The 21,090-nt window shown below is 38.9% G+C and overlaps 2 protein-coding genes, 1 long non-coding RNA gene and 5 other non-coding genes across 8 annotated transcripts; 2 read left to right on the top strand and 6 right to left on the bottom strand.

Annotated features, from left to right (window-relative positions):
• Positions 1-3,512: 3,512 nt before the first annotated feature.
• ttll1 (tubulin tyrosine ligase-like family, member 1) lies at positions 3,513-12,733 on the bottom strand. Its single transcript, XM_053313982.1, has 9 exons — positions 12,621-12,733; positions 11,719-11,927; positions 11,382-11,562; positions 10,974-11,111; positions 10,764-10,872; positions 10,424-10,567; positions 9,843-9,929; positions 8,195-8,358; positions 3,513-3,795 (listed from the first exon to the last, which is right to left on the bottom strand). The coding sequence occupies exons 1-9, from the start codon at positions 12,731-12,733 to the stop codon at positions 3,666-3,668; spliced, it is 1,275 nt and encodes a 424-aa protein (XP_053169957.1). The 3' UTR covers positions 3,513-3,665.
• trnay-gua (transfer RNA tyrosine (anticodon GUA)) lies at positions 4,058-4,144 on the top strand. Its single transcript is given in 2 exon segments — positions 4,058-4,094; positions 4,109-4,144. It is a non-coding gene; the product is annotated as a tRNA-Tyr (tRNA).
• Positions 5,265-5,351, bottom strand: trnay-gua (transfer RNA tyrosine (anticodon GUA)). Its single transcript is given in 2 exon segments — positions 5,265-5,300; positions 5,315-5,351. It is a non-coding gene; the product is annotated as a tRNA-Tyr (tRNA).
• trnay-gua (transfer RNA tyrosine (anticodon GUA)) lies at positions 5,914-6,000 on the bottom strand. The gene is given in 2 exon segments: positions 5,914-5,949; positions 5,964-6,000. It is a non-coding gene; the product is annotated as a tRNA-Tyr (tRNA).
• On the bottom strand, positions 7,215-7,301 carry trnay-gua (transfer RNA tyrosine (anticodon GUA)). Its single transcript is given in 2 exon segments — positions 7,215-7,250; positions 7,265-7,301. It is a non-coding gene; the product is annotated as a tRNA-Tyr (tRNA).
• Positions 7,957-8,043, bottom strand: trnay-gua (transfer RNA tyrosine (anticodon GUA)). Its single transcript is given in 2 exon segments — positions 7,957-7,992; positions 8,007-8,043. It is a non-coding gene; the product is annotated as a tRNA-Tyr (tRNA).
• Positions 12,734-16,248: 3,515 nt separating the features above from the next.
• Positions 16,249-17,765, top strand: LOC128353365 (uncharacterized). The gene is made up of 4 exons (XR_008320858.1): positions 16,249-16,260; positions 16,536-16,688; positions 16,774-16,879; positions 17,171-17,765. It is a non-coding gene; the product is annotated as an uncharacterized LOC128353365 (long non-coding RNA).
• Positions 17,766-17,807: 42 nt separating this feature from the next.
• On the bottom strand, positions 17,808-20,880 carry mcat (malonyl CoA:ACP acyltransferase (mitochondrial)). Its single transcript, XM_053313993.1, has 5 exons — positions 20,344-20,880; positions 19,560-19,647; positions 19,251-19,468; positions 18,875-19,012; positions 17,808-18,264 (listed from the first exon to the last, which is right to left on the bottom strand). Exons 1-5 carry the CDS (start codon positions 20,749-20,751, stop codon positions 17,992-17,994), a joined length of 1,125 nt encoding a protein of 374 aa, XP_053169968.1. The 5' UTR covers positions 20,752-20,880; the 3' UTR covers positions 17,808-17,991.
• Between the last annotated feature and the right edge of the window lie 210 nt (positions 20,881-21,090).

The raw sequence follows: 21,090 nt of genomic DNA on the forward strand, positions 1-21,090 counted from the left end.
CGTATTATCCCATAGTGAAATGACATAGTGACAAAGGTGATTTTGACTGAGCACTGGTAACTTTTACAATAGCTAAAGTACATTGTATGCACTCAAGTATTTGTGCGCAGTGGTTTTGCTACTTGTACTTAATTGAAGTATCAGGACACTTTTATTCCACTGTGCCTTGGTACAGAACTGCCAAACATTATATGAAATAATTAAAATTAGCTACACGTAGCTCAGTGATACATCCAAAATCTTCTTATATGTGAATGTAAATTAAATTGCCCAATATTTAGTCCCAATGTTATGATAGTTATTTTGTTTAATTGACTCTTGATGCTTTGGCAATATTGTTGTGACATGCATACCAATAATGCAAACTTGAATTTACATGTATGTGAATGTATCTGTCATAATATACAAACAATGTAACATGTATGTATTATAACTCTGATAGGACCATTGTTACATATTACACATATTACTTTTGACTGTCAAAGTAAATTTAGCTGATAATGTCTCACTTTTCTTGAGTGAGAACATTTTGAATGCAGGACATGCAATATACATGAATCAGTAACAATAAATACTTGGAAATGTCTGAAAAAATCCTGTTGTTGAAGATAAAATGACATTTAACTTATATTGTCTAAACATAAGTCAACTCTTTATTTTGAAATCACTACACTTCCGGTCCTGCGCTGTGTGAAACTGTCTAACTTCGCGAACTACGATGAGGCGCGCCTGTCTGACGTCACATCCCCTAAAAAGTTCCACTGGATACTTTGCCCTGAGGCCCCCTGTTGGTTTTCAATATGAGATCTGGGGCCCTTCTGGAGAGGTTTGCAGGGGTCGGTGAGCAAAATGAGGAAAGGTTTGTTTTCACTTTAACTGCCTGTCAACCCATCTACACACACAATGGACTGTTCTATAATTCCAGTTATGTAAGTGTCATGTAAATGCTTTAAAAATTCAATCTGGGGGGATAGACATAGGAAGTTAAGGGGTTATTAATGTCCCAGTCTGCATAAAAGTTGAACAAAGTAGCAGTGTGGGCACATGGTTAACTGGTAAATGAAGTGTTGTAATTATTGCAATTCATGTATTTTCCCATGCACCAATATCCAGCAAATGATAATGACAGTATGCAAACACATAGTGAAAGATAAAGACAAAAAGTACTGTTTTAGAAAGAGGAAGTACAAAACTGTCTCATATTTCTCTCAATGACACATTACAGAACAAGTTTGTGGCTCCCCCCCCCCCTCCCCTGCATTTACAAACTTGTTCTGTAATGCAAAGTTGTACAAACCTGTCTACAAATCAGAAAAAGACCCTTCAGTTTTTTGTAATTAACACAGAAATATCACAGAATCCTGCAAATAAACTGATGTTGTTTAGTTAAAGGGCCATTCCACCACAATTTCTCTTTTAGACCCCTGCTTGAAAAAGAATATGATCTATTTGTCAAGGCAGCACCAATATGGATATTTTATTGACAGGAAGACACAAATTAAAACGAAACAATGACATTCTTGTACAGAAAGGTCTCATTAATGTCAAGCTAAAAACAGACAAAGCTTTTCACGTCATGTACACAAAATATGGTTTATGACCACGATAAAGAAAAACAGCGATAAGAAACTAGCCCCACATCGATCCAGAGTCTTAATTGGCATGGGCCAGCTATAATACCTCAGTTTATTTAATCTCTCAGTAAATGTGAGGAAGTACCGTATGTGGCGAACAGTCTGCTTCAGATCAGGTGGCTTATACAGTATTCTGCATATCGTAAGCTGCTCCAGGGGCAACAGCGGTGTGATGGTGGAGGTGGGGCTGTCAAACTTTCATGGTCAAGTAATGGTGCCATGCAGAGACCTACTTTGTTGCCGTGCCTTTTTGAAGGATTGACCTCTGATTAATCTAAACTCCAGACAGATTAGGTCCGTCGTCATCAAAGGCTACCGGCCCCCCACTTACCACAGTGAAGTGACAGGAGACAAAAACGAGTTAAATTGAAATTTTATAAAGCACATAAATCGATAAGGAGCAAATTAAGAGGCCTGTTACAGAATTTTGCTTCTGCGTGTTATTTTTAAATAAAGAATTGGCAAACATTTGGCATACAAAAGCAGCATTTAGTTTGAAATGGGATTCTACATCAGAGTAGGGCTGAAAGATATTGTTTCATACTTTATGAACGTGTAATAGTCACATTAAAAAAGGTAAATTAGGTGCACTCCATACTGCAAATCATTTTAATGCTGGATTGAAAAAAATATATAAATTCATTTTAAAGACAGTCTAGTCCATCTGATGAATATTATCATTTAGCTGGATTCAATGTTTTCCCTTCACCTTTAATCACCTTCTTCTCACCCACTCACAGACTTGTCCTATTCATTTAGAGTAAGCAAAGTGATTATTAAGATTAAATTAAAGTGTCAAATTGAAGGGAAAAAAACAAAATGGATTACTTGAGTGATCAACTACGGAAGTCAAAAACTGACTTTAAATGGTGAGTACATAACTTACATTATTGCAATTTATACAGTAAAAAAAGAAACTATCTCTTTTTTTCCTTTCAAATATCGTTCAGCCCTACTTTGGTGTATTACAAAAGGTGAATGAATAATCATTATCAGTGCTTCAATCTTTCAGTAGTTGCAGGACATAAACACCTGCTAAGCTAAGTATGCATACATTCCCAACAAATATAACTTCTTAAGAAAGATTTGAGATGCACAGCGGATCTCAACTCAAACTGCAACATGGCAAATATGTTTCATATTTAAGCACAAATAAAGTCATAAAGTGCAATAGGGTTCTGCACTGAGTACAATCAATCTGAATTAATCCCTCCCCCATCCCCTGAATATACATACTGATAACTAATATATAAAAACATTATTAAATTCTAGTTTGGGGTCTCTACACATTTAGTGTTATTATTTCTATATAATCGCTTGCCTATCAGTACATTATGTCTTTATACTCTGGTTACATTTCTTGTCCCTTTTAATATGTTCTTTACGTACAGTTTATCTTGTTAGCACCGATGTGGCAGGTCAAGTTAAAAGTGTCACTCGGTCATCATGCATAGTTCAGTTTGTTTTAATCCTTTCTTTTTCACCTTGGATTTTTTGTATTTCCACTATTGTTACGATTACTATTTGCCATTTTCCCATTTGCGACTCCAACTGCACACCAAGCCAGAGCAGAGAGCTCTGTCTAGGAATTTCCTCTTCCAAATTTGATTTATTTTTTATCTTCTGGCTTGAGGCTTTTAGGGAGTTTACTTGTCTTCAAAGAGAACTTGGCCTGGGTTAGGACCTGTTGTTGAGACATCATAAGTGATGTTAGGCTTTAAGAACAAACTTGAGTTCCCTTTACTTAACTCTTTCAACACAATTTTCTACATTTTTAGCTATTCATTCATAAAAACTCTCCAGCCCTTAAAATTCCCCAAATATGACAATGTTGTTTTTTCTCCTCTCAGTAGGGTTGGTGACCCCTGTGCCGGCGTCAGTGAAATTTGGAGGGATGGAGCAGTCCTCCAACAGTTAGTTGGGGTAAAAAATAGAGAGTCTACTGTAGGTGGTCCTTTTTTTATTCCCAGTGCCCCACTGGTGGAGCCTGTGGTAATGTACAGGAAGTCATTAAGAGTCAGCAATATCACCTCACTTCCAGGTTGCGGCAGCGGGGCGAATGCCTGCGCTCCCCTTGGTGCCCTTTGACCCCAGGGCCTGGCCTGAGCGGCTCCGCAGGTCACGCTCCGCATTCTCGCTCTGCGCCTGCTCTTCATCGTACCTGGTGACACACGCAGAAGGAAACCAGATCAGATGAGTAACGTAGTGAGGTGGGGGAATTCTTGTTGCCCTCTTTGTTTGCTTTGAAGTGGAACAAATAGGGGATTTACTCAAACAATACCCTGCCCCCCCTTAGCAAGGCCTACGCACTCACTACCCTCACTCTTGTGTTTAAACCATGCAGAATGGGGCACCTATTGTCAGATCACTGAATGCAAAGCATGACCGATAGCTCAGTGGTCTGTTAAAGCCTACTAACCTCCCCTTCGATAGCTCAGTTGGTAGAGCGGAGGACTGTAGTGGACATACCAGGCATCCTTAGGTCGCTGGTTCAAATCCGGCTCGAAGGAGGATATTTTTCTCTTTATTACTTCAACACAATAATATGTGTGAGCAACTAGAACAAAATTGAGTTTGATTAGGGTCTAGTTCCTTTAAATATGTGAAAAAAATGGGGAAAATATAGGGAAATAGTGACTACTCAGGTAGAAAAACCTTCAGCACCTGCTCATAACATCACAGTAGCAAACTTTCAACCAATAAACTTAAAGAAAGTCGGTGTATTAATACATTTGGAGGAAAGCAACAAATTATTGTTAAAGCATTAAAGGATTAATACAACTCTTTTGAGCACCAATGAACAAGGATAAGGTGAGGTTTCTTAGGCAGGAGGGTTGATCCCCCTGTGCCAAGCAGATGTTGAACAGTTTGTTTTAACAGATGCAACTTTTTCAAACTGGATTTGCACAGTGAGTTATGACCTCAGCCGCTGCAACAACAGACCTCTTCTGCTTTCATTCAGCCAAAGATAACTGACATGTTTTCTGTCATTATCAGGCTTTTTTTTGGTGCTATTCTTTAACACTGAAAATACAGTGTAAAAATGTGTAAAGTCTTTCCTGTGTTTATTTAAAGCTAAAAGTAAACACAGGAAAGACTTACACAGCATTGGTCCGTTGTGCAGGACAAGTTATCACCTACAGATTACACTACCGACTGAGTGCACTTTGTTCCTCAGCACAGCATTATGTCACATATTTAAAATGTACTCCTTGAACCAGCTTCTGCCTCTACAGTCCGCTCTACCAAGTTAGATATTGAAGGCAAACATGTTGTAAAAAAGCACTGGTGGTAGCATGCATCTCTGTTACTATTACTAATACTCTACCTCACCTCAAATGACACGAGACCACGGCCTGCTGGAGTGTCACTGATAACAGAAACACTAATTTCATGATGAACTGCAGAGACTTGATTAGTAACAGCTGACCAATACATGATTCACATAATAAAGGTCACTAACAAACCTGCTAACAAAAGGTTTGGATCAGTGAATGACGTGGGATACTGTCACTGTATCAGGAGCGTTGTGTAATACCAACTGCACTTTTTTGGCAGTTAGGAGCCAATTTGGTATCACAAATGGTCAAATAATCTACCCCCCCCGCCCCCATCCCAGTTAAAAGTCACTCCTTCGAGCCGGATTTGAACCAGCGACCTAAGGATGCCTGGTATTCCCACTACAGTCCTCCGCTCTACCAACTGAGCTATCGAAGGGAGTTGAAATACTACTAATACAACAATGTCCGTGTGTTTACTGTAAGCAAGAATGACTTTGTAGAATTTCTAAAATTAAAATAAATACAAGGTAAATAATGGTATATACCTGGTGTGCGTCATCTACTGTTAACCTGATAAATAATCTCATTATATAAACTTTATTTTGCCCAAACACTGGTCCTGTGCAGTGTAGCTGAGTCATTGACTGCCATACAGGCTGCAGATAAAGGGGCCAGTATACTCAGTATGTTAGATGGTTGAATAGCTTCAGAAACTCCCTTGCTGCATACACACCTTTCCGAGGTCAGATTAGGGGGACAGGAAATGTGCCAAGCAATTTCTGTAACTGTGTGAAACTGACAACATTCACACCCACTAAACGTCATGTTTGGTTGATTGGCCAGCTGTGCAGAGGCGAGAAAGTCATCACACCTTTATGTTTAGCTCTCTATTTGCATCCCTGATGAACTACCACTTTTCGTGTGAACAGCCTGGTGCAGCATGATGAAGCACTTCTTTTGTACAATAATTACCTTCCATCTTTCCAGTTAAAAGCCACTCCTTCGAGCCGGATTTGAACCAGCGACCTAAGGATGCCTGATATACCCACTACAGTCCTCCGCTCTACCAACTGAGCTATCGAAGGTTGTTAAAACACATGGCTACTGGGGGAAACATGCTTTTGTCTTTACTGTAAGCTCATAATGTAAGTTATTGCTATGAATAGAAACACTAAAATAAAAACCACCATGCTCCTGCGCTCTACCAACTGAGCTGATATTAAAGGCCGGTCCTTCCAAAGATATAAAAAATATTTGATATGGGGATATAGTGACTGCTTCAGTAGAATAAAATGTACAGGACCTACTCATAACATCTCAACAGCATACTGATAGAAAACATATCGAACAATAAGTGGAGCAGAGTCAGCTTTAACCAGACTTTGCACCAACAAAATGAAAGAAAATTGGTATCAAAATATTTTTCCCAATTAATACATCTGGAGAAATGCAACTTTTCAGTGAACAAGGATAAGGTGAGGCTGCTTAGAAAGAGTTCAGGGTGAAGGGTCCATCCCCCTGTGCCGAGCAGATGTTGGACAGTTTGTTTTAACAGATGCAGTTTTTTCAAACTGGATTTGCACAGTGAGTTATGATCTTTGCCGCTGCAACAACAGACCTCTTCTGCTTTAATTCAGCCAAAGATAACTGACATGTTTTCTGTCATTAGCAGGTTTTTGTTGTTTTTTTGGTGCTGTTCTTTAACACTGAATATAAAGTGTAACAGTGTGAAACCTGAAGTGAATCCTCCAGTCTTTCCTGTGTTGATTTAAAGGTATAACATGCATTGCTATGGTACGTTGTACAGGACAGATTACACTATAGGCCAGGGTGTACTCAGCACACTATTACATCACATATTTAAAATGTACTCCTTCTAGCTGGATTTGAACCAGTGACCTAAGGATGCAGTCCACTCTAGCAACTGAGATACCAATGGTAAACATCATATGAAAAAGCACTGGTGGTAGCATGCATCTCTGTTACTCTACCTCAAACGACATGAGACTAGGACCCACTGGTGTGTTACTGATCACAGTCATTTCATAATGACTTTGATGACTGCATTGAGTGGAAACAGCTCACTTAGACTTCAAAGCCAGTACCAGCCCTGATAACACTGACCCTTTCACTGTATCAGGAGAGTTATGCAATACCAACCTATATCATGTCTGCTTTGCTGTATTACAAAGGCTGCAATTAAGAGCTTACTGTTCTGTAGAAGTTTTTTAGTGGTTATGAGCAATTGAAATTAAGGTGTTGAGCAAATTATTTTTCCCTCTTTCCAGTTAAAAGTCACTCCTTCGAGCCGGATTTGAACCAGCGACCTAAGGATGCCTGGTATTCCCACTACAGTCCTCCGCTCTACCAACTGAGCTATCGAAGGGAGTTGATGTAGAAGAAGGGCTAATACAACCAGGTAGGAGTGACTTTCCAGAGTTACAATTAAATAAAAATGAATACAATTAATATTACGGTATATACCTGCTGTGCATAATCAAATAATATCATGACATATGAGCCAATCCAGCTTAACTGGTTGTAAATGTACAATATTTCACTGCTCATTTGTCCCTCAGTTACAGTTAAAAGTCACTCTTTCTAGTCTATCTACTTAATGTCTGAAAATGTTTACTCTAGATTTCATGTGCTGACTTTAGTCTTATGGATAACATGGGTAGGTATGTTAACAAGCTATTCTCCTCATACAGACTTTCAGTTTAAAGTCAGTCCTTTGAGCCAGATGTTAAGCAGCGACCTTAGAAGAGCAGTTATAACCACTGCAGTTCTCTAGCCTACACTCTGTGCAATCAAATGGCACAACAAACAGGTTATATATAGAAAACACTAATAAAATGTATCACAAATACTATCATGTATCCAAAAGGTTGGAGTTGGCATCAAAACATCCATCTGTGTAAGCTAACAGGCTGCCAATCCTATTAAATACACGACAGCATGAACAACTACAGCCAAAGAGTCTCATTCTTGTAGCCATTATTAGACACAACACATTAATAATTCATACACTTAAAAGCCACTCCTTCGAGCCGGATTTGAACCAGCGACCTAAGGATGCCTGGTACTACCACTACAGTCCTCCGCTCTACCAACTGAGCTATCGAAGGGCTTAAAACAGCTAGTTGGAGGATAACAACTCAAACTTTGTAACTAGAGAGGGCAAACTTTTACTTTTGGCTGATATTTTTAGTATCTGTGTGACCCCCCCTGCCCTCTTGCTGGTACTCTCGTGTGACGGCAGATTTAAGTGTCACTCACAGAACTTGATAGTTGCCCAGGGCCTCTCGGGGTGGGCTGCGGTTCCAGCGGCAGTCTGGGATGTCCCCGTTGGGCGTGACAATGTTGAGGGTATCGTTGATGAGGTTGTACTTCAGGATGCGGTCGTTGGCCGTGCTGGAGGTCAACGAGGGAGAGGCATTGACCTGAGGGTCAAATAGAGAGAATGACATTTACATTTGCAATGAGATACACGTGGAGATTCAGTTTCAAACTTTAAATAAGCAAGTCACAGCTCCTGGGTGGAGCACATGAATGCACTGAGCTTTGTTCATTTTCCTCCTAACCCCATACAGTAGCTTTTATCAAGCAGGAAATTCTGGTGCTAATGTGCTTTAATAGCTATGCACATGAACACATAAACACATATAACCACAAGATACACACTGGAAACTTATATGGGTGTCCAGAGAGAGATATATCGCCAAACACACACTTTAGTAGATGGCGTAAACAGCGCTACATGCTAATGAGAAATGGAAACTTGTGTACATCAAACCATGACAGTGGAAGTTTCAGGAATAAAGAGAATAAGATACTGTTCATGACAAGGTTTGTGGCACACTTTGCTTTGGTCCCTCACCAAGGAGTGATAATGCCCTAAAACCAACTTCACGTCAACCAAAATAGATCAGATTGGTGTCTGTGAACAGAAATAGTTCAGAAGTAGCCTGGAAACCCAGCAAGTTATTGTGCAGCTGTCAAAATGAGTGCAGTGAAATATGACAAGCATGATATACAGAAACACAAAGATGACAAGTGCAACCTATTTAAAATGACATATCATCTTCAATCATTAAGATTAGCCAGTAAATAGCCTGTATCAGCCTGCAATAACAATAATAATATAATATAATATATATATATATATATATATATATATATATATATATATATATATATATATATATATATATATATATATATATATATAATAATTGTATTTGTGTAGCAACAGACAAAGCAAAGGGAGAACAATACAAAAAGGAACAAAGCCGACATTAATAGGATCGACTGTAGAAGACAATGAGTCACAATGACTTGATAAAAAGATTAAAAGACAATAAAAAAGGACAATAAACAATAAAAAGACAAGATCACATAAAAGCAGATCTGTAAAAATAAGCTTTAAGAGGTGATTTCAAAGAAGTTACCGATCCAACAAGCCTTATTTCTTACACTGTATTCTTTACACTACACAGTTTGAAAACAGTTTCATGTTTTTTCCACTCAGTGCACTGAGAGTGTTAAAGACACACCTTCAGCACTACAAAGAGAGGCAAACGTCCAAATGCTCAATCACAAATATCAACCTCTGGGGCATTTAAAGTTGCTTCACACTCGAGGGAAAGGAACGTGAACTCACCGTGCAAGTATGTGAAGCATCTCTGGGCTTAGTGAAATATGTGTCTTCAAGCACGAGGCTAAGAAATACACCTTTTTTCTACACAGCAGCTCTAGGCTCATTGTCAATTAAATCCTTTTTATGTGCATACCTGCCTGAAAATGTTGGAACGTGACCATGTGGTTGGGTAATTTTATGAATGTGTTGACAACTGTATTGTATATATACAATAATGTTCGAACGTAATGATTTTATTTGGGAGTGTAACCTTATTTTATGACTTACCTCGATAAGCCATGGCTTGAGCTTGTCATCAATGATGATGTCATACCCGTAACACTCGAAACAGTGCTTGTCATTGTTCATCACAGGCTGAGAGAAAGAGGAAACAGAGAGAATGAAATATGAAGGTGAATTCTGATGTGCTCGGGAATGTTTTCAACTGAGCAGCCATTGATTAAGTAAGGAAGGATGTTAGTAAGTCTACCAGTAATGATAACTATTAACAACACAGCTCCAGTCTATCATCGCTTTGTATCAAGGCCTTAGAGGGGAAGTGAATCAGACATCACTTAAAAGAAAAGGGAAGCGTGACTTTGGTTGAGTGCTAAAAACAAAAGACATCACCACATTGCAGTGGTTATGCAGCTGTGTGTTTAAAAGTGTTATACTAACCCACTACTAAAAACAAACAGGAACAATGTAATCTCAATTGCCGCTCACTGCAAGACTGCAACATGTGGTTTAGTGGTTTCTGTGCTGTATGTGGCTGCACCCCTAAGGATGTGACTGAGTGCAGATTTCAAACATTATTGTATAAGCACATTATATAAAGTAAAAAAAGCTTCATGATCATGTTCACTTACAGCCACAGCCTTCAGAGACTGCACCACGATCCAGTGGATCTGATCGAACAGTCGGCCGGTCACCTCCTTTCCTCTGGTGCTCTCTAGGTACAAACGGAGGTTACTGACCGTCCACTTGCCTCCGTGAACGTGGTTGTAGTCATCCTGCGTTAAAGGCACACAGTCTAACTATAGATGTTGGCAGCAGAAGTTATACAATGTTGGGAAACTAAAGAAACTTTAAAAAAACATATCCTATTTCTATTTAATATCCAATATAACTTAAAACTTATTCATTCTAAATATTTGGTGTACTGTATAAATTCCCACTATTCATTCCAGACATAATACACAGACTTACCCCGTGTTTTTGGATGGCCACATTAGTGAGGTGAACAAACATGTTGTCCAGCTCACTTGTGCTGGGTGTGTACTTCACTGTGCAGAACCTACAGAAACCCAGCTTGTACCTACAAATAAAAACACAAGAGGATCCTCAAAAAGTTCAGCAACATCAATAAATCAAAGCAACGCTACAAAAGCTATAACCTCCATATATTCAGGGGCTTACATGTAGCATTTGAGTGGCCGGTACGTGGTCACCAGGACGTAGAGTCGCAGGTCAAACTTCTTCCCTCCTATCAGCAGAGGATTGTCAATGTACAGGGAGATGACGTAGGCCTCCTTGCCCTGAGCGGCAGCTACAAACCTGGGGGCAAAAATCAAGAGGATGAGCATCAAAAAACAAAACTAATGTTAAAAAGAATCATTCTGTGGACATTTTTGGGTGCTAACCTTGCAATCAAATACTCAAAAGAGTAGATTCTCCTCATATGAGATCATTTATTGATTGTTACACAGTTTTCTTTTTTTCACACTACTGTACTAAATGAGTTGTTTGCCATCAAGGCTCTTCAGTCCATTCTTATATAAAAGGAGAAAGACAAAATGAGTTGTGATGACTTCTTTGTAAACTTACGTTGAGGTGCGGCTGTCTCTGGACCATTTTTTGATCTGGGACAGTTTGTTGATGAGGAAGATGCCCTTGCCTTGGGCTTTCCCGCAGGGCTTCATGATCCAGGTGCTGGACGGATTCTTGCGAAACTCCTCCACAAACAGATTATAATCGGCAGGAAGCATGAATGTCACAGGGACAAAATCTGCACAACACAAAGAGAATACTTCATACATAATCAGCTTTATTAGAGAAATATTTTGATGTTTTGTGTGTCTACCACAATGGAAAAAAGGAGGCTGACGGATAAATATGTTTGCATTTCTACTCACATCCCTCCCCTCAGCCCTCTAATAGATACCTAAATAGATGTATTTTCCATTCTCGTCCTTCTCTGCCAGCGGGCTGCTTTCTTTCTCCAGCTCCTTGCGGTAGCGTTTGATGTTCTTAATCATCAGGTCCTTCCTGGTCAGCTCATAATGGTTGGGGAAGTGGTTAACCATCTGGTCATCTGACAGGCGGTAGCCGGTGTCCACGCTGAACACGTTCCTGATGGTCTGGATGCTCATCCTACATGTGGGTACAAATAAACCTGCATTATGGTGACATGTAGCCTAAAAATAAGCATGGTGGTATAGCAAAAATCAATATGCAGACCATTTCCAGTAAGTATTGTATTAAGGAACAAACTTTAGGTACTTTTTGAGGCTGCCACGATTTGTTGATTGACAGAAGATCTACAGCTATTTTGATAATTGAAAAATTATTTTAGAATATTTATAAGAAAATATGACAAAAATGAGCTTGTTTTAGCAGTTGTTCTGATTTATTGCTAGTCAACTGAATATCTTTGGGTTTTTCTTACTGTTGTGCAAACAAAATAGGACATTTAAAGAAATTATAACGGAAATGTTCACTACTTTCTGACATTTTATAGACAAAGCAGTTAATTGGTTAATTGAGAAAATAAGATTAATCGACAATGAGAATAATTATTTGTTGCAACTCTTGGTACTTGCACTTTGCATGTATCCTGTTTTATAGGTCTAGATTTCAGAGAGAAATTTTGTACTTTTTACTGCACTACATGTGTCTGACAGCTATATTTCCTAGTTGCTTTCATACTCAACCTTAACTAATATGGAATATTTTTTATGTTGTAGTATTGGTACTATAATCTAACTACTTGTCTATTTGGGTGATGCTTGCAGAGAATATTGTCTGAGGACTAAAAATGATTTTAATGTAGATGCAAATATGTACCAGTAGAAATTCCAGTCGTCGTTTTCTGTGACTTGAACCCATTCCCTCTTCTCAAAGTTGTTGATGAGCACTGATTTCTCAATATCAGTCACCCACTTCACCTTACCGGCCATGGTGCCTCCCACTAGGGTGGAGCACAACACAACATAACAGGTAAACAGACAGTAAAACACACAGATATGATTCATGACAGTGCACTGTAAAGACAATAGACTATATGCACAAAAACTGCAACCTGTCAGTATGAACCAAAGCATTTGTGCATCGCTTCTGTGGCTGATATCAAGTCACCAACCTGCAAATCAATTTCAGGAAATAGCCAGTCATCAGCATCAGCTAGCCGGGGCTGGCTCTGTTAGCAGGTTGCTGAATCCTCCCTGGTCTGCTGCTGCAGAGGCTGGGCGGACATCACCCAGTCAGTGATGCAATCTCATCTGCTGTGCTTTAGATAAACTCTCAACGGGAGAACAGGCTGTCAGCATCACCGATAGCTTCTCCTAACGACGGACAACCGCCTCCATGTTGGCAGATTAATAGCTAACGAGCCACATTTATTGATCCAGGCGTCGTGAAGCTGGACACTGTGACGAAACGCGACCACCACGGCCAAAGTCTTTTGCTATTAAAAAAGGAAATAAAATACTTAACGAAACATATAACTCTACTGTGCCACTTAATTGTAATTTTTTTAGGTGGGAAATGATTGCAAAAAATGTCAAAAACCTGAAACGACGTCGTTTTGGGCTTGGCTTATCCGGGAGAATAACCTAGCAACGGAGGACGCAGTGACGTCAGCACGATGATTAATACCTCAGTTGACCAGCAGGGGTCAGTGTTGGTCAGTGTTGTTCCATGTATGGAAGTTCAACTACACTAACTAAAATACACACATAGGTGGTTGTGGTCCTGCATGTCAAAGATGAGTAATTAATAGCAAAATATGTGCAAAATGTGGTTTCATTGTGAATAAAATGCTGTTTTACATTAACATACAGCACATTCATTAATCTTTTCTTCTTTTTTTTCACAATTTTCATCCAAACCAGAAAAAACTGCCCCAACCACATTTCACAAAGTTGAAAGAAAATGAATGCAATTTTTCTTTATTTAAGCACATATTGACAACCCAGATGTCTACCTGTGAGTCTGCTCTTCTAAAAGTCCAGGTGTAATATTTTGAAACAGCCCTAAACAAAAAGATCATATACTGTAGTGTGACACCACATTATGTTTTTTGAACAGGCAATTGTTTGGAGACCTTTTACTTATTTACTAATACAGTAAATATTGAGTTCCAAGAAAGTATCTGCTGATAATAATATTTCTAGAGATATTAAAAAGCACATTTTAGGTTTTGGATAGGTTTGAAAGACATATTGAGACTTACAGTTTTCTAAATGCCTTTTAAAATCTTAAAATAAAGAATGCAATGAGCTAAGAACCCAGAACTGAGCCACTTGAAGCACCAAACACAGTGTTTACATTGTGTTATTTTAAAAAAGAGTAATAGAAAGAAAACACTTTACCGGACACATGTTAGCTTCTATACAAAAATATTAAATAACATGTAGACCTACCTGTTAACTTTTAGAACCATATCAATTAATCAGTTATTAGTAACATGAGTTTAGTGTCATAAATCAGTTGTAAGTTATGACATTTTCAGGTTATTAATTGCATTTGTGTCATGATGGTTGTCTTGTACTACCATATGGACACTTTTCATTGAGACACTATTAAGACAAGAATGTAGTCTCAGTGTATATGATGGTGTATATGGAATCCCATTATTACAATCTTATTACATAGGGTATATATTCTTTTTTTGGTTTACCTAAAATTAACAAATAAAAAAAAACATTATTCTGTATTTTGGTTGCCAGCCGTGCATGTAATCAATCCAAAATGTTTTGACACTATCACAGGTGTACATGTGTTGTACAGTGTTACTGGATCAACAATATAAAACTGTCTTCATAAAATTATTACAGCTTTATTACTATTTGCAATATATTTTTAATACAATACATTTCACCCTCCAGGCTAAACCAAACTATCATTAAAATTTAAGTACATATCTTTCTGCCTTTCTGCCATATAATATTAAAAAGAGGGATAGATAAATATTGTATGTAGTTCTGTATGTTGTTTTTTGTTTACTTTATGGAATATGTATTACTTTAAACAGAACAGACTAAATCAATTCATAAATAAATAAAACTATATCTTCTGTTCAAATTGGTTTCCCACATTTTGTGATTGTGTCCCTGGTGGTCACCCTCAGCAGCAGCAAGACAAAGGCCACACCTTTTCCTGCTGCTCCAGTCATATTTCAGGCAGTTACCTGTGAGCAACGAGATTAAAGGACGCTGCTGTGAGTGCAGGAAAATACTTACAAATATTTCTTTAATTAATTTCCCAAACCTTCAAATAACAATGTCTTTATGTGTATTACAGGGCGGCGTCCACTTTAATCTACACAAAAGGTAAATTTTACTTTCATTTTTACCTGTTTACTACCTACAATCCTATTCGATTTATATCTAACATGAGTTTAAGACAATAGAAAAAGACTGCATAAAGCTTATATGGATGTGTAGTTAGTCTTCTTTCAAAATGAATGATTGTCTATAGGCTTAATGTGTAATCTTATATGAGTGATCTTCAAAACGACCTTTGTTTGCTTTGGGTGAGAGGGATGACTTCATCTCTTTGTTATGACAATATGGCAAGGTGTTGGAGGCTTTTACATGATTAATACTCAAAAAACTGTGGACTGGGTATTATTTTGCAACCTGAGCTTTGATGATATCGTTACATTGAGGACTATAATTCAATTTATATCTTGCTTTCAAATTGCCATAAACATAAAGCTGAATTACTGTAATAAAACAAAAAAAATCCTTTTAAATTCTTTACTAGCTGTACTCAGGATTATTAAGTGAACATATTTAAAACTAGTAAGCAGATTGTTTCAAGTCATCACTGTTTTATTTCATCATTGTGAGGACAAAAAGCAGTTTGCTTAATTTGAGTTATGGAAATGAGGAATTTGCATGCAGTCACATGAGTGTAGATCCAACAGAAACTGGTTTTGAGGGCAGGTGCACATAGGAGGATACACACACCTGTTCAGGACTGATTGTTAGGATAAAACCCATTATTAAGAATTATGATGATAAAACATGTCTGTGGTTATGAACTAATTGAACATTACATCAACTTTAGGGATGAAACACACTTTTGTGGCGACATATAGTAAGCAGATTACAACTGTTGGACTTAATCCAACTGATGATGTCATCTCTTCAAACCTAGGAGAGCCAGTTTTATCAGCATGGATATTCACTCCGGTAACAGCCGCCACCTATCCTGGTCACATGACCTAGTGTTTACACAACCTGTTTATAAATGGTGGGAGTCACGCAAGGACAACACTTTCAAACAGTGGAGCCATTACCTGTCTTGTGTGGCTTATGGTGTTTTTCCCATCACAAATACCAAAATGATTCATTTGCATATCTGTTCCCTGTTCAGAAAACAAGATGGTAGAACAAACAAGACAGCCAAGTCGTGTCGTTTCCCTCCAGGCTGGACCTAGTGAGGTGGACACTGGAAGCCTGTATGACATGAATCTCAGGTACAGGCCCCTCCCCGCTTCACTGTTCTAGTTCATAATAAAAACATAAAGCTCAGACAGGTTACACCTCAGGCAATACACCATGTACCAGGAATAGACAATAAAAAAAGGTTTTTGTTTTCAGAATCATGATGTCACAAAAATAAACACTGTATACCTCCATTTTTCATAAACTCTCACAACACAATGGCTGACACTGTGTAAACCTTGTGTTTACACAGTGAGAAAAACAAATGTTAGTAACTGAACAAGAGTCCTGCCTCTTCTTCCTTTAGGATCAATAGCAGGGCTGCACGGGTCTTTGGTCGCCAGTTGGCTCTAATCGGAGACCAGCTGGACCAGGAGTGGGCCAGTCGACAGCTCAACTTGTTACCGATCCCTCTGCACATACTGAGACCTGCTCAGGCACTGACCAGGAACATCTATCGGTAAAGCGAAATCAATTAACCTTTTCATGTTATTAACTTTAACTAAGCATTTAGGAAATTGTGACCTGGTATTGCTCTTTCACAGAGAGATCCACAGTCAGTTATGGAGCTTCCAGGGCTTGTCTGCTGCAGTGAAGGCCTGGATAGCAAGCACTGCGCCTGGGCAGGGGATCCTCAGATGTGAGACCTGGGTAACACTGGCATTATATTTGTCATAATAACACACACACACTTGAGAACAACAATTCAATAATGGTTCATTTTACATGTCCTTTAATTTTATAACTACTATTCAACCAACTTTCCCGCCATTTTTCTTATCATTTGTACCAAATTGTACCACCCACACTGCTGTAATTACCTGAAAATCACCCCAGGAAATAAATGTAAAATCAACAAAAAATAAAGAACCTGTAAAAGTTTTTTCAATAATACTTATCTCCTTTCAGTCCAAGTCTGATTCATGATGTTTCATTTCACAGGTGTCCAATTTTAAAGCGGCAACTTGCACTGGCTGGACTAGAGGAGCACTGGTGACTGTGGCACTGGTGGCTGCAGTGACCGTTTTCAGTGTATTATGGAAGGAAGGGAAAGCCTAAGTGGCCATGAGCAGGTCTTTCGGCCATTAAATATTTAACAAAAATATGTTTGCAAACAAGTGAGAATAATTGCGAAGTGATTTGTTTCTGCTGTTTACTTTGACTTCACTGTTTATGTTAATTTAATAAGTGGTATTGAATTTAACACACAACTTCTTGGCAACCAGAGAGGGGGGGGGGGGGGAGTAAAAGTATACTTGTGGGTAACTGGGAATGTCTTGCTGAAGGAGTTGGTCAGTGTTTTGTAGCATTAAAATGTTGGTTCACGGTTGTATTAATGTCAAAGTGCTTGTTTCCCATGACTGGACTGTTGCTGGTCTGCAGTCTTTTGTATTCAGATTAGTTTCTTACTGGTTTAAGAGGCCATAATTTTTTTACAAATGATATGTAGACTGGTTTAATATAAAATGAAGGGAGCTGGACTTTCTGTTTCAAATTTGAAAATGCTTTTTTCACGTAATGCAAATAAACTTCATAATGACAACATTTTTTGCAGGTCTCATTAATTTAAAAAAAAAAAAAATCATTTATTCAGTTATACAGTAATACACAAACAAGACCATCAAGAAGCAACCACAGGAGCTCGAATATTTAAGAGGTCTTGCGAGTCGGGTTGTTTGAGATAAAATGAGCACAGAGACTCATTTAACTTCCTCTGGTTGGCTTTTTTCATAACTGAGTCCACGTCTCGGCATCATCAGTCATCAGTCCTCATGAGCCGTGACTTCCACATGCGCGTACGAGTTGAAGGCCTTCCTGTTGCACTTCTGAAGCGTGGCACCGAGCTGTTTTCCAGGGCCGACCTCATAGGTGTGAGGGAATTTTTCACCCTGCACCCTCTCGAAGATCTCGTGTAGAGTCTGCTCCCACTTGACCGGTGACACCAGCTGCTTCACCAGCTGTCGACGCATGTGGCTGTTGTTCATGTAGCGTTTGCCGTCCACATTGGAGTATACGCTGATCTCAGGACGACGAACCTGTAGAAGAGAAAGAAAGAGAAATCTCAGTGTTAGATGAAGTACTTAATTATTCAAGCTGTGAAGTTTTTCCAAGAATTGTGTGTAGTCTTTTTTTTTATTATATAGTTATTGATGAGGTTAGGTGAGATGTTTGATTTCATAGGTTGATGATAGTTTTGTTTAAAGCATGCTGAAGCTGTTCTAGCAGTTATGAGTGTCATTTTTGCCATAAATTGTATAGAGGATAGATAAATCTCATCTCTGTTTTACAGGTAAATTAGCGCTCATTTCAGATTGAACATTACTTTTCAGCAATGGTCACCAAAGTGGGTGGGTGAAGGATTGTTGCATTGTCAATATATTAAAAAGTTTTGTCAATGTCTGCATTTCTTAAATTTTAAAACATGACAAAGCAGAACAAAGAAGCAATAGACGTTGAAATTAACACATTAAAGTCCATGTTAAATGATACTTTTATGCTGTGGCTCACAGTGGTAGGTTGTCATAGTTACGCAACATGCTTTCCAGGTTCGCAGCAGTAAGAAATAGCAGAAAAAGTTTGAGAATCACAGTTTTAGGGAACAACCACACTCACAATTCAGACACAACGTATGCACAGCTGACCTACCTCCACCTGATGGAGAACCTCTCTGAGGGGTTCAGTGGCTGATTTCATCAGTTCAGTGTGGAAGGCTCCGCTAACTGGGAGAGGTTTGGTCCTCATGAACTGGAGCTGCCTCGAGTTCTTCTGGAGGAAATCCAGCGCCTGGGGAAACAACACAGCACACAGCAATTGTCATGACTGAGACTTGAAGATTAATTGTAAAATTGTAAGACTTTTTTCATGACACACATATACAGAGTTATATCACTGTAATCGAGATAAAAGAACAAGGTCATGGAGTGCTTTAACATCTCAATTGATACTTTTAGAGCTGTATTATCCAAAAAATCCTTTCTTAGGCTGACAGTTGGTTTCTTCCATGACAGAAAAGACCCCATACCTGTTGGTGTCCTGCAATGACCCTGCCATCAGGGAACAGATAGTTGGCCACAGAGCAGACTGGCTCCTCAATCCCAACACTCTTGCAGTACTCTTTAGCCTGCAAACAGGCATATTTGTACTGGGCCTGCGGTCTACCAATTACTGACAGCATTCCACTGGGAACCAGCTCTGACGCTTTCTGCATGGCCTCTGCACGCACCTTCACCGCATACAAAGCTAGAGAACACAGCAGGGGTAAATACACAATATTGATTTGATATTGCAGCCACAGTGTAACAGTGCAACAGTTTTGTTTTGCCTCGCTTACCTTCAGCAAAGTTCATGGCACCAGAAAAGACCAATGCAGCAAATTCTCCAACGCTGAAACCTGCAGCAGCAACACATGTCTCAATGGCCTGTGGACACAAGTTTAAAACATTAAAAAAATTAAAATACAAACACACACACACACAAACTACTGCCAAAAGAATAAATATGAGGTCTTAATTGCTGAAAAACACATGTCACAATCACTTTACAGAAACAATTTAACATCCAACACATTCAGTATGATCATCTTGTTTTAAATAAGATGCACTGTTATAGAAATATAGAAAAGTTAAACTACCTGGTTCCATTAAGTTCCTGACATTAGCTCCACCTTGACCAAGTATAAGATTAAAATGCCACTTACTAAAAATAATAACCACATTATATTGAATCAAGACAAAGATGACTTTTGCCTTTCCTGGTTTAATTAATTGTCCAGAAAATGTAAAAAAATAAGGAAGAAGTCTAAAAGAATACATTTAAGATATGTTTTTTATTCCGTTAATCATCATGTGATCCAGAAACAAAGTCCAGAAACAAAAGATATTCAACCTATAATTACATTAAACATTGAAAAAAAAGAAAAGTAAATCATTTTATTTAAGACTGGAGACACATGTAGAGCATTTTGCAGGTTGTATGACTTGAATAATTAAAGGATACGTTCACAATTTTTCAAGGACACCTGACTAATTGTTTTGAAAAAGACTTGAAAAATTGTGAACCTATCCTTTAATCTATAAATAAAGGAGTTATAATAATCCTATAGTATGAATGTTTACCTTGGGGTTTTCGTGGTTCAGCCTCTCCACAGCAGCCAGAGAGGTGACAAACACAGCCGGCTGACAGTGAACCGTCTTCTGCAGCTCCTCCTCAGGTCCCTGCAGGCACAGAGACAGCAGGTCGTACCCGAGGACCCTCTGGGCTACTGTGAACATTTCTTTAACGTTAGGGTACTTTAAAAGTCCCCGACCCATGCCCACAAACTGGCTGCCCTGGCCGGGAAAGAGGAGAACGGTGCGGTCGCTTGGGTCCTTTCTGGGTCTCCGCACCGCCGCCGGCTCGCTGTCCAGCGGAGCAGCCGGCTGAGGAGCTCCATTCCCCGGCTGGTCGGTGGACAATCTCCGGCATAGATACCTGACCTTCCTTCTGGGGGCTGCTGCCAGTCTGACAACCACAGATGCAGACATTAGGTAACTCTTCTTGACTTGTCTTAACGGTTAAAACAGACCCATAATGTGATAGAAATATATTTAATTTAGGAAACGTTTTACTTTAGTTTAAAACAGATCTACTACTGCCCGGCATGACATATGAAGGGAGGCACCATGTTGTTTAAACTTGTCGGCACATTTCAGTGTTTTCCTTCCGGGTCATTTTTTGGCTCTTACCTGCTGCAGCACCACCTACAGGTCAAAATCATGGATGTACCTATATGAGCTTGATTGGGTGGGATACAGGCTACCACAGTTGTAAAACGTACAAAAATTGTAATTGCAATTTCTTCTTATTAAATTATTATTTTTCTA

This window comes from Scomber japonicus, chromosome 23 (assembly GCF_027409825.1).
Source record: "Scomber japonicus isolate fScoJap1 chromosome 23, fScoJap1.pri, whole genome shotgun sequence".
In the NCBI taxonomy this organism is placed as follows: Eukaryota; Metazoa; Chordata; class Actinopteri; order Scombriformes; family Scombridae; genus Scomber; species Scomber japonicus.

Excerpts from the sequence above, each read along its gene's own strand:
- ttll1 (XM_053313982.1), bottom strand. The coding sequence starts at position 12,733 with ATGGCCGGTAAGGTGAAGTGGGTGACTGATATTGAGAAATCAGTGCTC. Across the intron at positions 11,112-11,381 it reads AGAGACAGCCGCACCTCAAC|GTTTGTAGCTGCCGCTCAGG; the intron begins GTAAGTTTACAA and ends TTTTGCCCCCAG. Across the intron at positions 9,930-10,423 it reads AGTCTCTGAAGGCTGTGGCT|CCTGTGATGAACAATGACAA; the intron begins GTAAGTGAACAT and ends TCTTTCTCTCAG.
- mcat (XM_053313993.1), bottom strand. The coding sequence starts at position 20,751 with ATGTCTGCATCTGTGGTTGTCAGACTGGCAGCAGCCCCCAGAAGGAAG. Across the intron at positions 19,648-20,343 it reads TGAACCACGAAAACCCCAAG|GCCATTGAGACATGTGTTGC; the intron begins GTAAACATTCAT and ends TTGTGTCCACAG. Across the intron at positions 19,013-19,250 it reads TCATTGCAGGACACCAACAG|GCGCTGGATTTCCTCCAGAA; the intron begins GTATGGGGTCTT and ends TTGTTTCCCCAG.